Source organism: Magnolia sinica, chromosome 17, assembly GCF_029962835.1.
Source record: "Magnolia sinica isolate HGM2019 chromosome 17, MsV1, whole genome shotgun sequence".
Lineage (NCBI taxonomy): Eukaryota > Viridiplantae > Streptophyta > Magnoliopsida > Magnoliales > Magnoliaceae > Magnolia > Magnolia sinica.
In genome coordinates, this window is record NC_080589.1 from 52,484,438 (window position 1) to 52,499,774 (window position 15,337).

The 15,337-nt window shown below is 40.2% G+C and overlaps 1 protein-coding gene across 2 annotated transcripts in view; it reads right to left on the reverse strand.

The window, feature by feature from the left end:
- The window catches only part of LOC131231440 (glucomannan 4-beta-mannosyltransferase 1-like), a 34,883-nt gene extending 31,792 nt beyond the window's left edge, over positions 1-3,091 (reverse strand). For both annotated transcript variants that reach the window (XM_058227632.1, XM_058227631.1), the window contains exon 1: positions 2,995-3,091. In XM_058227632.1, the coding sequence (XP_058083615.1) occupies positions 2,995-3,060 (66 nt within the window). In that variant the 5' untranslated portion in view covers positions 3,061-3,091. The remainder of the gene's footprint in view (positions 1-2,994) is intronic.
- Positions 3,092-15,337: the final 12,246 nt, after the last annotated feature.

Below are 15,337 nucleotides of genomic sequence, written 5' to 3' on the forward strand. Positions count from 1 at the left end.
TGGATGAAGAGATATACATGCAACAGCCCATAGGTTATGTGGACAAAAAGCATCCAAAGAAAGTCTGCAGGTAATTGAAATCTATCTATGGGCTAAAGCAATCTTCAAGACAGTAGTACATGAGGTTCCACTTGGCCATCAAAACTTTTGGATTCACGATGAGTGAAGAAGATCATTGTGTATAAAACGGTCTGGAAGATCTTTTCTGATACTATCTCTATATGTAGACGATATCCTGTTAGCTGGTAATGACATGCAATTGTTGATATCGACTAAAGATTGACTATTCTCGAACTTTGAGATGAAAGACCTTGGTGAAGTCAACTTTATTCTTAGGGTAAAAATCATCAGAGATCGCCCTAAGAAATTTTTAGACTTGTCTCAAGCAACCTATATACAAAAGATCTTAGAGCGGTTCAGGATGAAAAATTAAAAGCTGTTGAAACCCCTATAGATAAAGCTACCAAGCTGGACAGGAAATCGTGTCACCAGACTAAAGCCGAGAAATTGGCTATGTCCTCAGTACCTTATGCAAGCGCAGTAGGGAGCTTAATGTATGTTATGCTTTGCACCAGACCAGATATTAGACATGCAGTTGGCATAGTCAGCCGTTATCAGAGTAACCTAGGACAGTCTCATTGGCAAGCCGTCAAACGTATATTCCGCTATCTCAGAGGAACAAAAGACCTAATGTTGTGTTATGAAGGCACAAGCCTCGAGCTCAAAGGATATTCAAATACTGCTTAGGGTAATGATGCCGACGAGGAAAAGTCTACTTCAGGATATGTATTCTTACTCGGAGGAGGAGCTATCTCATGGTCGAGTAAGAAACAGACATCTACAGCTCTTTCATCTATAGAGGTCGAGTACATTGCATGTTGTGCTGCAGTTCAGGAGTGTGTATGGGTTCATAGATTTCTATTAAGTCTTGGTGTTGCACAGAGTGTTCATCAGCCTATATCACTGAAGATAGACAATACTTCTGTCATTGACTTGACAAAGGACCCTAAACACCACCAGAAATCTAAGCACATTGAGATCAAGTATCATTACGTCCGTGATCAAGTGAGAGATAAGAAGGTCGCCCTCAGCTACATTCCTACTAAGGAGATGATGGCTGATCCCATGACGAAACCTATAACTAGAGATCTATTTCAGGTTCACGTCAGGCAGATGGGATTAAGGAAAGCTTGACTGATGTACTTGTTTTGTAATACCTTTGATCTTTCATTAATGAATATTATATTTTTTTTATTCAGTATTGAACACTAATATAATTAGGTATGAAGATCATCAACATTTACCTTAAAATTATGTAGGATTTCTATTTTTATCCGCAGGCCGGTCACCCACTCGCACGGGTTGACCAACCTTGAATGTAAAAGAGAGGTACATTTAGGGCTATGTTTATACATTGAGGTATGAACTTCCCTTTATTGTGAATAATAAAGGATGAGGATATGAGTGAGTCGTATCCGTCTACAATCTTATAAAGATTGAAGATAAGACTGATAAAGTCGAATAACATAATCGCACCATTTCATTACATGCGATCAATGTTATGGCCTGAAATTAAAGTCAGGTTATAAGATGAGTCGTACCTCATGTAGAATGACCTGCGTATTGTAGACCCGACATTCACCTAGTATTGTCTACTTTACGACGTGGATTGTAGCCATGTGCTGGGACCTATTACCTACAGATTGTTTTGATTCAAGCTAATCATTGCAACGTGCGAGTAGCCAGTCCCGTAGGTGACTCTTTGTGTCCTTAGCTACCCTCCTCTTGTGTGTATGAGGATAAGATTGAGTGTCGCTACTTTAGTGTATTATGTCGAAAGGTCCTTGATTGGCCAGACTCAGTTATGCTAGGAAAGCGGCTTAATTAATTCCAAATTACACATCTGCGTGGGGAAGATCCCGTGACAAGTACACTAAGTTTCTAGAACTATAAATACGCACTTGAAGACTTATCCGCCGGCAGTATCGAGTTGTTTTTATTAGACTTTTACAAACAATATTTTTCTTAAAAAGCATATATATATATATATATATATATATATATATATATATATATATATATATATATATATATAAAAGTATTGCTTTAAATTGGTTTTAATCGAAGTTTGTGAAAAATCAAGTTTCAGAATAACTCGATAAGTTGGATAAGTGCATATGTTGGCTGAGTACTCCAGGTCGAGAGTTAACTCCATCCGGTGTGGTCATGCGGACTAGGACAAGCATTGCAAAGCTTGGGTTATTGAGTACTAGTTAGGTGGTCACTTAGTACTTAAGCACCTGTGAAAAGATTACGGTGATCCAGCTGGTCCCATACCTCTGATTCTTTTCATCGCGATGTTTGATCTTTGATTGTTGTTAGGCGAGTTAAATGGACAAATTTTTGTGCCTATCCCACAGTGTGATTGAGTGGGAGATGTTGGACGTAGGCCAGTGAGGCCCACTGGTTAGCAATCACTAGTGGATGGGTCCCACACGTTTAGGCTTTCTCCAGCCTTTTCCATTCGGTTGAGATTTGAAATTCAACTTTGAATTTGAAATATGATAAGAGATAGGGATTTGACCAGATAATATGGTTTCATCCTATCTCATCTGATCTCTCCCTCCTTTCTTATAAAAAGGAATGCGCTCTCTCTCGCATTGAATCATACGAAAAACTGAGAGTATATAGAGAGATACAGTGTACACTATAGTCTGTTCATTTTAGCTTGTCCTTGGGACGATCTGATCCATAGATCGCAATTCGGGGCCACTATATACCGTAGGATCAGAGGTGTGAATAGTTCCATCTGCTCCAGTAGTAGATAGGCGGGCCGTTGAAGCACCGTTCTTCTGCTTTGTGAGGGTTCCAAACTTCGTGTAGACTGTCAGATCTTGAGGGGTCACCTTCCGCGCTTCCCAACACAGTGGGCATCCGGTCCGTGCTTTAAATTGAGGGGTTTTTTTTCCTGGTTAATTGGTTTGGAAGTATCACCCCGATTTCTGGGTTTGTGGAATCATCAAGCACTTGAATTATGAGTTTATTGGATGGCCATGACATCTCCCCCGCAGCTCCATTCGAAAGTATATAAACCTGAAAAAATAAATAAATAACTTAGAATATTTTCCAACTGGGTGAGAGCTAGAGAGAGAGAGAGAGAGAGAGAGAGAGAGAGAGAGAGGGTAGCATGGTGCACATTGATAATTTGGTGTGCACATCCCCCATCATCTAAAGACGATTAGTGGGAAGCTAGAAAGCATTTTCAAATAGTAAAAGTCCATTTCAAAATGCATGTTAAGATTCTCATCGGCCAATTAGCAGATGGTGGAAGATATGTGATCACCAACCCTTGCATCAGTGTTCAAGTTGTCGGTATTGCTATAGGTTTCGCTAGCCGGAGATAAAGATATAATATCGTTATCACCAATAATATCGCTGATAACCGGAAATGCAGGGAAAAAGGGAAAAATATGGAGAAAATTGTGGAATTTTTCAGTGAAACTTCAGGACATGCCTAATAACACATATTTACATATTCAGGAATGAAAAAATTACAAAAAGAATGCATTAAATTAGAAGTTTCCATTTAATGGGAGTCAAAAGGCATACGTTGTCGTAAGAAATCACTCAAATAGTAACCAAAATGAGTTTATATAATACAAATATAGTGGACCCATGGGCAGATAAAAATCTGTAGTGGACACCACCACAGAAAATAGTTGGAAGAGTGATTCCCACAGTTGAAACTATCATAAGGCTTGCCATAATGTTTATTTGAAATCCAACCCGTTCAGAAGTAAAAAAAATAACACAAAAGAAGGGAAAACACAAATATCAACTTGATCTAAAACTTTCGTGGCATTTAGAAGTTTTTAATGGTGGGAGTCACTGTCCCACTATTTTCTGTGCTGGGGTCCACTGGAGCTTTGGATTTAACTCGTTCGTTGGATATTGCCCTGAGAAGTTTTTAATGGTGGGAGTCACTGTCCCACTATTTTCTATGCTGGGGTCCACTGGACCTTTGGATTTAACTCGTTCGTTGGATATTGCCCTGAAATGATCTCTCCAAGTGGACTAAAGGCGTGGATACAAAACACAAATCATGGTGGGGCCCACGGAACTTGGTCACGTCTCTTCAGTAGCGAGTCTCGTTACTCTGTCGGTATCTAATCCATGGATGCGGATTGCATCCTACCCCTGCCCGTCTCCAGCTGGGAACGGGCAGAAGCTTTGAGTGGCCACTGTGATTTATGTTTCTTATCCACACCGTCCATCCATTATTTCATATGATTTTAGGATATAATACCAAAAATGAGGCAGATCCAAGGCTCATTTGGACCACACCATAGTAAGAAGTGGTGATACTAATTCTCACCGTTGAAATTTTCTAAGGCCAACGTGATGTTTATTTTCCATCTAAACTATTCATAAAGTTACATAGACATGGATGAATAGAAAACACAAATATCATCTCCATCCAAAACTTCTGTGGCCCCCAAGAAGTTTTGAACGGTAAGAGTTTAATCCCCATTGTGTAGTCCACTTGAGCCTTGGATCTGCCTTATTTTTGGGCTTATACCCTAAAATGTTACAAAAATATTGGATGGACGATGTGGATAAGACCCATACATCACTGTGGTCACTCAAAGCTACTGCCCGCTCCTAGCTGGAGACGGGCGGGGGTAGGATGCAATCCGCGTCCTTAATCCATGCCCGATCCAGCCCATCCGCTGGCTGGTGGTCGGTGCTCTGTGGGGCCCACCACAAGGTATGTGTTTCATCTATGTTGTCCATCTATTTTTATAGATCATTTTATGGTATGAGAAAAAAAAATGAGGTATATACCAATCTCAATTGGACCACATTACAGGAAACAGTGTTGAATGAACTTTGACCATTAAAAACATTTTGGGGGCCATAAAGGTTTTGGAACAACCTAATCTTTGTTTTTTCCCTTCATTTGGGTCTGTATGACCTAATTAACAGATTGGATGTCAAACAAACAGTACAGTGAGCCTTAGGAGGATTTAAATGGTGGATAACCAATCACTACTGTTTTCCTGTGGTGTGGTCCACATGAGTTTTAGATCTACCTAATTTTTTGGATCAAGATCTAAAATAATATTTAAAAATTAATGGACAGCATGGATATAATAGATGCATCATTGTGGGGCCCATGGAGCACCGACCTGCACTATCAAAAGGGCCAGAGCCAACTGCGTACTGAGTAACTCGTTACGCTAAGCGTACTAGGTAAAGTCTGTGGGGTCCACCATGATTTATGTATTTTATCCACTCCATCCATCCATTTTAACAGATAATTTTAAGTCTTGAGCCTAAAAAAGAAGTATATCCAAACCATAAGTGGACCACACCATAGGAAACAATATGAAATGAACATCTACCGTTGAAAATTTCTTGGGGGCCACGGAAGTTTTGGATCAAACTTATATTTGTGTTTTCCCTTCATCCATGTCTGTGTGATCTTATGAACAGGTTGGATGAGAAATAAACATAACTATGGGCCCTAGAAAGGTTTTAACGGTGGAAGTCAATATTTCAACTGTTTCAAATGGTATGGTCCACTTGATCTTTTAGTATGCTTAAATTTTGGTCTCAACCCCTAAAATAAGATGGAAAAATGGATGGACCGCATGGATAGACTAGATACATTCGCGGTGGGCCAACAGAGTTTACTTAGTACGATGAGAGCGTACTACGTAACTAAGTACGCAATCCGATTTCATTTCATGCCTGCCCAAACCGATCCCCAATTTCCTTAAAACCCCAAAATCCCTCTCCCCCCATCCAAATTTTTCAAAAATTATCTCCTTCCCACCCATTTCTCTGAATTTTCAACCCGAAAATCTCTCTCCCTCATCCCAATTTTAAAAATAAATATTTAAAAAAAAAACCTCTTTTACAACAAGATCTCAGCCCGCAAGCCGATTCTTTCGTGGAGAAGTTGCTAGAGGAATTTTTGACCAAAAAAAAGATTTTTTTAGGGTTGAATCTTACCGAAAAGTTTGATCTGCACTCAAACAGTCGTGAATTCGCGTCTTTAAATAGATCCGGGTAAAAAAAACAGGTATTTTTTGTGTTTTCTTTCCCTTTATCGCTGACAACTACCCCAAGGTGGGTTGTTGGCTACAACTCCCACCCGTGGTTAGTGGGAACAGTGAAATATCAGCAAGATTCCGATAATAACGATATTATCAGCGAGATTATCGGCGAAATAGGAAACGACACGAAAAAATGGGGTTTCATGTCACTAGTGCGATATTATCGGCGATATTTCGATAATATCACCGACAATTTATACACTGCCTTGCATTAGAGACTCTAGTTCAATGATCCAAACCTTGATGTCACGGCCCCCACTATGAATGTCCTGTGCACGAAGAATCTCCAACGTAAAAATTTCTAGGTCATAAATAGGTAGTAGCCAATTAAGAAAGAAAATATACAAATGGTTCACATCTGACCAACGAAACGCGGAATGTTTTGTCATTCATTCTAAAGATCGTTTTAGGGCACTAGCCATCCACACTCAAGCTCGTCATATCAATGGTTCCGATCATCAAATACTAAACATCTCATTTTGGTGTGGAAGCCATCCCCACCATAGAATACTAAATAGCTCATTTTGGTGTTCATCCATCCATGGTGAGTTACAACACCGAGATCAAGGGTTCGAATGGATGTGAATGTGTGTAAAAAAAAAAAAAAAAGCAAACAAAGAAACAAAGAAGGCCTTGTTGTATTTGATGTCTTAAATCAAGTCAGATACAAGGCTTATCGATGCCATTGACAAACTGTTCAATGGCATCGAACAGTACTTGATCCCATCGAGAATTTCTATTTTTCTCTTGTTGGTCGCTGGACTAACTGGGCACTTTCTTGATGCTATCGATGAGTGTTCGATGACATCGAAGATCAGTTTGATGTCATCAAAGATGGCTCGATGCAATCGGAGAAAATTGGATTTTCATATTTTATCTCTGGACAGTGTAGGTGTTAGTTCGATGTCATTAACATGGCTTCAATGCCATTGAAGGATAAATTCCAATGACATCGAAGTGCATTCGTTGACATTGATCGGATAGCGTAGATTTATGCAGAGTTACGATTTTACAGAATTTGTTTTCGATTTTGCTTGGGATCATTCTATAGGTTATATATATATGTGTGTAAGCAACATTGGGAGAGTATGCTAGAGTTTCTAATTCGTCTAAGGGTTTCAAAGGGTGTAGCAAGGGTGAGATTCGAGGTTGTTCGAATCGGGTAAGTTCTTTCTCTTTGTAATTTCTGCTTTCATAGTGATCACTGTCGCTTTGTGCCGTGATTTTTTCCAATAAGAGTTTTTCAACATTAAATTGATGTGTTATCTTTGTGTTTGCTTGGTGTGATTGGATTACTTTCCTAGATTCATCTCTGTGTGCTTCTGCGATCCCTCAACAAGTGGTATCAGAGATAATGTTGGGGCGCAGGCTTGAATCTGTGAGGAGAAGTATCAATGGCAAGAAATCCGATGTATGACATTGAGAAGTACTCAAGAAAAAATAACTTTGAGTTATGGAAGAATAAGATGATTATTCTATTAACTCAGGAAGGGCTAGATGAGGCTCTTGAGGAGAGGCGTACGTCTATGGATGATGACGAATGGAGGATACTGGATAAGAAAGCTAAAACCACAATCCGATTGTGTCTAACGAATGAGGTTCTCTACAACTTCATGAGGGAGAAAACTACAGTAGAGTTGTAGGCGAAATTAGAGGATGTTTATGCAAAACAGTCCGTGGAAAATTGCATACACTTGAAGTTGTAGTTGTTCAACTTCAGGATGGCAAAATGTGGAGATTTGGAGGCCCACATCAATAATTTTAACAAGTTGATTTGCAAGTTACTAGACATGGAGGAAGTGGTCAAAGATGAAGATCAGGCATATATTTTGTTGAATTCATTACCGACATCGTATGAGTCTTTAAGGGATTCTTTGTACATATACTAGTAATTCATCCCTGAGTGTGGACACCGTTATCTCAGCCCTTTAAGGAAAGGCCATGAGAAAAACGGTACCATATGGGCCTCTACTAATGCACTGCTTACGATGGGCAAGAATACTGAGCAAGATATAGGATATTCTCGGTCAAGATCCAAATCCAAAGACAACGTCAAGGGCAAGTTAAAGTGCTAGAATTGTGGGATGGCAAGACACATGAAGAAAGATTGTACAAATCATAAGTCGAAGAAAGAAAACTCAGAGGCTTCTTCTACGGAGGCTAAACTACCATGTCTGATGAAGAGACAAGCGGAGCTGATGTGTTGTTAGTGCTCATGATCGAACACTTGTACAATGATCATAGAGACGAGTGGATCCTTGACACAAGGGCTTCATATCACATGACTCCTTATCGAAGTTGGTTCGCCAGTTACAGGGAGTGCGATGGTGGACGAGTATTTATGGGCAATGACAATACCTGTAACGTTGTGGTTGTTGGTACCATCTGTATCAAGATGTTTGATGGGATGGAGTGTACCTTGGCTGAGGTCAGGCACGTTCCTAATATGAAAAAGAGTTTGATTTATCTCAGTGCACTCGAAGCAATAGGGTGCAAGTTCACCAGTTTTAATGGTGTCCTTAAAGTTTCAAATGGGGTACTGGTGGTCATGAAAGCACAGATGAGTGGGAACCTTAACAGGTTGATCAAGAGCACTTCAACAGGTGAAGCTACAGCAGCTGCAGTGGATTCCCCGTCTGCAAGTATGTGGCATGCTCGTCTAGGCCACATGAGTGAGTTGGGCATGAAGGTACTCTTTAATTGTTGTTTAATTCCAATTTTTAAGAATTTTAATTTAAATATATGTGAGCATTGTATATATGGTAAATAATCTAGGTTATCTTTTAAATCTGAAAACCATATAAGGGTGTACTTGACTATGTGCATTATGATGTATGGGGGTCGTCGCCTGTGGTTTCCGTTAGAAGGTCATCATGGTTTGTCATATTCATTAACGACTACTCCCAGAAAGTTTGGATTTACTTCATGAAACACAAATTCGAAGTTTTTTCCAATTTCAAATAATGGAAGGTCATGGTGGAAAAGTAGTCAAGACGGAAGTTAAAGGTATTAAGGACAGATAATGGCAGTGAACTTCAGGTGAATTTAATCAAATTTGCAAGAATGAATGGATCATTAGGCACATCATAGTGCGCCACACACCCAAGCAAAACGATGTGGATGAGTAAATGAATCGGACTCTCCTAGAGAGGGCTCGATACATGATTAGTAATGCTGGGTTGAGCAAGGACCTATGGACTTAGGCCGTTAACACGGCCTTCTATTTTGTGAATTGGTCTCCTTCTACAACAATTGAATGTAACATTCCAGAGGAAGTATGGAGTAGTCAGAAAGTAGACTACTTAAGATTGCGTATATTTGGATGTGAGGCTTACTCTCATGTACCGTCAGTTGAGAGAGATAAGCTAGACCAAAGAGCCAAAAAGTATATCTTTGTTGGCTATGGTGGTAGTGTGAAGGGCTATATGCTGTTTGACTGGGTCACATGAAAGATCATCATTAGCAGGGACATTAAATTCAACGAAGGGTCCTTATTCTGTAGGAATAAGTAGGAAGAACCGAAAAAGTTGATTGTAGATGTTCGGGTTGACACAGATGTTACTCAGGCTAAGATAGATGCACAGACAGAGGTACAGGAATAAGTGGAGCAGCCACCTGTGAGAAGAAATTCGCTGCAAGATTACATGTTACTGGCAAGATATAGGGATGACTCTAATATCTCATATGCCACCATTACATATGAGGGGGACCTGTCTACTATTCAGGAGGCTCTTGATGAGCCTGATGCAGAAAAGTGAAAGGCGGTAATGGACAATGAGATGGACTTTTTGTATAATAACAACACATAGGAGCTGGTGAAGCTTCCAGTGGGCCAAAAAGCGATCGGATGCAAGTGGTTATTTAAAAGAAAATATGATAGATATAAAACAAAGCTGGTAGCGAAGGGTTATGCTCAGAGAAAAGAGATCAACCTCATAAAGATATTCACGCCGGTTGTAAAGCAAGTGTCTATCAAATTCATGTTGGCACTGGTTGCCCAATACGATCTCGAGCTGGAACAAATGGACATGAAGATTGCATTCCTGCACAGGGAATTGGAAGAGTGGATCTACATGAAGTAAACAGATGGATATAAAATTAAAGGGGCAAAGAACAATGTTTCTAGGTTAATGAGGTCGTTATACAACTTAAAACAGTCGCCTACACAGTGGTATAAAAAGTTTGATTCTTTCATATTGAGTCAGAAATTTACTAGGAGTGAATACAATCACTGTGTCTATTACGAGACGCTAAGTGATGGCAAGATCATCATCCTAGTATTGTATATTGATAACGTGTTGATCGCCAATCATAACATGTCTAAAATTGATGTAATGAAGTCTCGGTTATTAGGGACATTCGAGATGAAAGATTTGGGGGCTGCAAAGAGAGTTCTCGACATAGATATTCACAGAGACAGGAAGAAGAGCAAGCTTTGGTTATCTCATGCATAATACCTTGAGAATGTGTTGATCAAATATGGGATAGATAAGGCAAAGCCAGTGAGCGTTCCCAACGCAGCCCACTTCAAGCTTTCCTCAGAATAATGTCCTAAAATCAAATGAGGAAAAGCAGAATATGTCTCGTGTACCTTATTCGAATGTCGTTGGTAGTTTAATGTATGTCATGGTCTATACGAGACCAGATATTTCACAAGCAGTCAGTGTTGTGAGCAGATACATGTCAAATCCCGACAAGCAATATTGTGAAGCTGTGAAATGACTATTTTGATACATTCAAGGTATAAAAGACTATGTCCTAACTTTTAAAAAGACAAAGGCAAAGTTGGTAGGGTATGTGGATTCAGACTACGCAGGTAATGTTGATTCCAAAAGACGGGTGGAGCAATCAGTTGGATGATTAAGCTTCAGTTTGTGGTGACTCTTTCCACAACCAAAGATGAGTATATGATAGTGACAGAAGCTTTCAAAGAAAGTGTTTGGTTGAGAGGCATGATAAATCAATTGGGGCTTCAGCAGGAAGCCGTGCCAGTTAATTGCAATAGCGAGAGCACTATCAATTTGGCTAAAAACTTCATTTATCACTCATGTACTAAATACATTGATGTTCGTTACCATTTTATTCGACAGGTGCTTGAGGAAGGAGCTGTAACTCTGGAAAAGATTCACACCAGCGTGAATCCAGTAGACATACTCATCAAGATGGTCCCTACAGAGAAGTTTTAGTTCTGTGCAACTTCTCTAGGCTTGGCGATGGTATAAAAGCAAGACAAAGTGAGCATGAGAAGCGTTGATGAAGCTATGATGTAAGGCAGAGAGATAAGAGAAGAGGACAAGAAGCTATACGTTTAATGATTGAAGACATGGTGGAGATTATTGTATTTGATATCTTAAATCAAGTCAGATACAAGGTTTGTCGATGTCATCGACAGACTGTTCAATGTCACCTTCGATGGCATCGAACAGTGCTTGATCCCATCGAGATTTTCTATTTTTCTCATATTTGTCGCTGAACTAACTGGGCACTTTCTCGATGCTATTGATGAGTGTTCGATGACATCGGAGATCAGTTCGATGCCATTGAAGATGGCTCAATGCAGTCGGAGAAAATCAGATTTTCATGTTTTCTCTCTGGACAGTTTAGGTGTTAGTTCAATGCCATCAACATGACTTCGATGCTATCGAAGGATAAGTTTTGATAACATCGAAGTGTGTTCAATTGGATCACACAGATTTACACAGAGTTGTAATATTGCAGAATTTGTTTCCGGTTTTGCTTGGGATCCTTTTATAGGCTATATATATATATATATATATATATATATATATATATATATATATATATATATATATATAAGTAGGCAGCGCTTGCTGCTGCGTTTTGTAGCTCATCCAAGCGTTTCAAAGGGTGTAGCAATGGTGAAATTCGAGGTTGTTCGAATTGGGTAAGCTCTTTCTCTTTGTAATTTCTGCTTTCATAGTGATCATTTGTCACTTTATGCCATAGTTTTTTCCTTAAGGGTTTTTCCGATTTCCACGTTAAATCGCTATGTTATCTTTGTGTTTACTTGGTGTGATTGGATTACACTCCTATATTCATCTCTATGTGCTTCCATGGTCCCCGAACAGGTCCATCCATGGTGAGGCTCACGTCCTATCAATGGTTGGGATCAGTGAACTACAACTCCATCTCTACATACTAAATACCCGAACCATAGTTTGAAAACTCGGTGACTCAACTCAAAAATTGGCGAGTCAACTTGATTCAGCAAGAGTCGATTCCTGTGTCGCTAGTCAGTCACCACGATCATGAGGGTAGCATTTCTGGACTCGATGCAACTTGCCAAGTCAACTCACTGACTTGAACATTTCTACAGCACTCAAATCCGAGTAGAGATCCAAGCTGTTCAGATTAATAGATTCAATGGCATATAAACACTAGCCCCACAACATAACTAATGGTGGGTGTCCCCATCCCAACTGTTGCCGATGGTGTGGCCCACCAAAATTTTGGATCACCCTGATTTTTGGTGCCTAATCAAATATGGCCCACTAGATTTAATGGACGGTGTGAAGAATCTCACACATGCTCTCATACATAGGCAAGTTATGATCCCATGGTAGGCTGTGGAGGGGGATATACATCTGTCCAAGACCAGCCCACATGGCAAATTCTTAGGCCCGAGCCCATCTCACTCCCATGAAAGGCCTAAGTACAGGCCATGATGGTTACACATGGCCCAAGCCCAACCCTGTCTACCCACTTTTGTGCAAGATCTGAGTGGTTCATTAGGTGCATGCATGGTTTATGATAAAATGCCTTGAAACCCTAAACCGGACGGGCTGGGTCCTGCTGGGCTCGAGGGGATGACCGGCTCAAAGATGTAGCCCAAGCCCAGACCAATTAATAGACGGGCTTAGATTTTTGGCCTGGGCCAGGCACTGGGTCTAGTATCTCAGCCCAAGACTAGAGGCAAGCAAGCCAGGGCTGAAGGCCCAGCGAGTTATCCCGGCCCATTGACAGCCCTCCTTAAGCTGCAAGAATCATCGTACGGCGCATGCCAGTGAATCTCGGTCAAGACAGGTGCTCTGTGAGGCCCACCGTGATCTACCGATCTATAAAAATGGACGGACGGTGTGCATAAAGCCCATAAATCACGCTGGCCCCACAGAGCCCTGCATGGACCGAGTCCGTACAAGCGGGGTGCAACGTGGCTGCGACCCCGGAACCAACGATGTGGGTGATACCGACCAACAGGGGCCATCTCTATCTATGCATTGTATATCCACGCCGTTCATCTGTTTTTCCAGATTATTTTAGGCTACGAACCAAAAATATAAGAAGATGTACCACACCACAGGAAAGATTGGTTATTGTCCATTAAAAACCTTTTGTTGGGTACAAAAGTTTCAGATCAAGCTGATATTTGGTTTTTCCTGTCAGCCAGGTTTGTGTGACGTGTTTTCTGTGATGTGGTCCAACTGAAATTTTAATATGATTCATTTTTGGGACCGTATTCTAAATAATCTGGAAATGCAGGTGTACCGCGTGGATATACAATGAATATCATTGAGGTGTCACCCATATTTCTCAAAGTGCACATGCGGAAATAAAAGGATAATTTTAAAGAAAAATAGCTGCATGGAAAATAGATTTTTATTTCCTTTCCTGTGATTTTGGTATTTACAAACAAGGGAAAAATGATTTCTGAGAAACCTGTTTTCTTTCCCACCATTTCACTTGATCCAAACATGCCCTAAAGGATTGTTGAGCATTTATATTCTACTTACAGGCTATGCAATGCACATATGATGTGCACCTAAAGAAAGTCACACCGAGTGGCTTTCATTGGTGGGTGTGTGTGTGTGTGTGAGAGAGAGAGGAATTTTTTATTTTTTATTTTTTGGAGCAATTGTATTTTAGTTTGTAATTTGACATAGGTAGGTCCTTAATTATATTCTTAAGAATATCTGCAACCTTTGTATGGGATAGGAAACTCGTGCAGCCATTGTGTACATGAGTAGTCGTCCCTCACATGTTAAGGACGTACAGGCGAAAAGTAGTTCTCTACCTTTTTACCATCTAGTGATGGGACCCTCGCGCTGAGTACTGACTATGCAATCATTGTGCAATAATGATGTTAATCCCATCTAATACAATTCAATACCATTCAATTCCACTGACCAAACATGCCCTAAAGTACTCAATTCCACTAACCAAACACGCCCTAAAGTCCTCTTCTATACCTTCGTATATGTGTGTCTTCTCGAGATAAGTGTCAAGATACTTATATGTCGGTGAGCTCGATTATCCCAACACCTTGAGGCAATCTTTAGTCTGCCTTAATAATCCATGTGGCATAGGGGTTTGCACGTGGCGCGGAGGCCTTCTATTGGTATTTTGCTTCCTCATCATGATGTGATGATACCATCATTCATCACAAGGTTGAACTAAGGTGGCACAGAGATGCCATCCTATAGAGTTAGGCAAGTAGCTAGAGAAACGATATATATATATATATATATATATATCTCGGAAATCTCCATTCAAATTTTGGACTACATTGTGTTCAGGTATTAGGATAGAATTTCTTTCCATCACTTGAGATCATGTATAACTATGTACATAGCGAGGCAAATAAACCTGCATCCTTATTACCAGCTTCGGGTTTTTAAGCGTTCAGCTTTTATGGCTGGACATAAGTCAGGTCAAGGACCCCCTGCATTGAATGAAATAACTTAATATGCAAACATTATAAATGAACTCATCACACTTATGACTTCAATTAGGACCTCGGCTCCACTGTTCCAACCAGCTTAAGCTGTTAGCCAAAGGTGGAACAATAGTTTTATAGCCAAGTCGGGGGATCGATAAATGTCGGTGTAACGGTTCATTAACAGTTGGGGTGCTGGCCCATACCAACAACTTCTATTATGAACTTCATCCCCACCTTCGTCCTAAGTCTCGACTTAATAATATTGCTGTTGAGGGGGAGCCTATTATTTTTAGTGCTTCTATACTCAGCCTAATAGAAAACAAGGTTACCTAACCAGATTATAAGACTACTTTTAGAGGGCCCACTTGGACACACTTCCTCAAAAGAGGGTTCTGAAAAAGGAGGTTTCAAAGCTTGCTTTTTGGTCAGTTCAGCAAAAACTAAAGTCCCATTTTAGCACCTGTTTTGTCAAGCAGAAGATGAGACAGGGCTTTGCAAAGTGCCTTCAAACTACCATTTGAATCAAAACAGTGTTTCC